The sequence below is a fragment of the Pipra filicauda genome, unplaced genomic scaffold, assembly GCF_003945595.2.
Source record: "Pipra filicauda isolate LSUMZ 115617 unplaced genomic scaffold, ASM394559v2 scaffold1352_size33246_pilon, whole genome shotgun sequence".
Taxonomy (NCBI): domain Eukaryota; kingdom Metazoa; phylum Chordata; class Aves; order Passeriformes; family Pipridae; genus Pipra; species Pipra filicauda.
In genome coordinates, this window is record NW_024103821.1 from 17,008 (window position 1) to 17,383 (window position 376).

Here is a 376-nt window from a genome sequence, read left to right on the forward strand (position 1 = left end):
TTTGTCTGCAAGAAATACCCATGGAAGTGCAAATATGCTTCAGAGATTCTGTGTCTAAGAGCTGCTGCATGAAACATCATTTTCCCATCTATATTTCCCTGTATGGCTGTGATGCAGAGTTCCATGGTGGTTGTACCAAGCTCTTCCCAGCCTTGACCAACCTGCAGATGTTATTAAATAGTCTTGCTCATGTGAAGTATCTGCTGAGGTTATGTCCTGTAATGTGCTGTGGGTGCAGAGCAATGAGGATGAGAGGCTGGCTTCCTGCTGGGAAAACTGGAGGATGAATGTGTTTTTGGCTGAGCAGTGGTCTGATGTTGTGCCTGGTGCCAAGGCCTGTGCCATCTTTTCTGTGACCCTGGTTTCTCTGTCCTGA

The 376-nt window shown here is 46.8% G+C and overlaps 1 protein-coding gene across 1 annotated transcript in view; it reads left to right on the plus strand.

The window, feature by feature from the left end:
- Window positions 1–376, plus strand: part of LOC120322599 (protocadherin gamma-A12-like) — a 7,749-nt gene extending 7,373 nt beyond the window's left edge. The window contains exon 2 of the mRNA XM_039378323.1: window positions 239–376. Within this exon, the coding sequence (XP_039234257.1) occupies window positions 239–376 (138 nt within the window). The remainder of the gene's footprint in view (window positions 1–238) is intronic.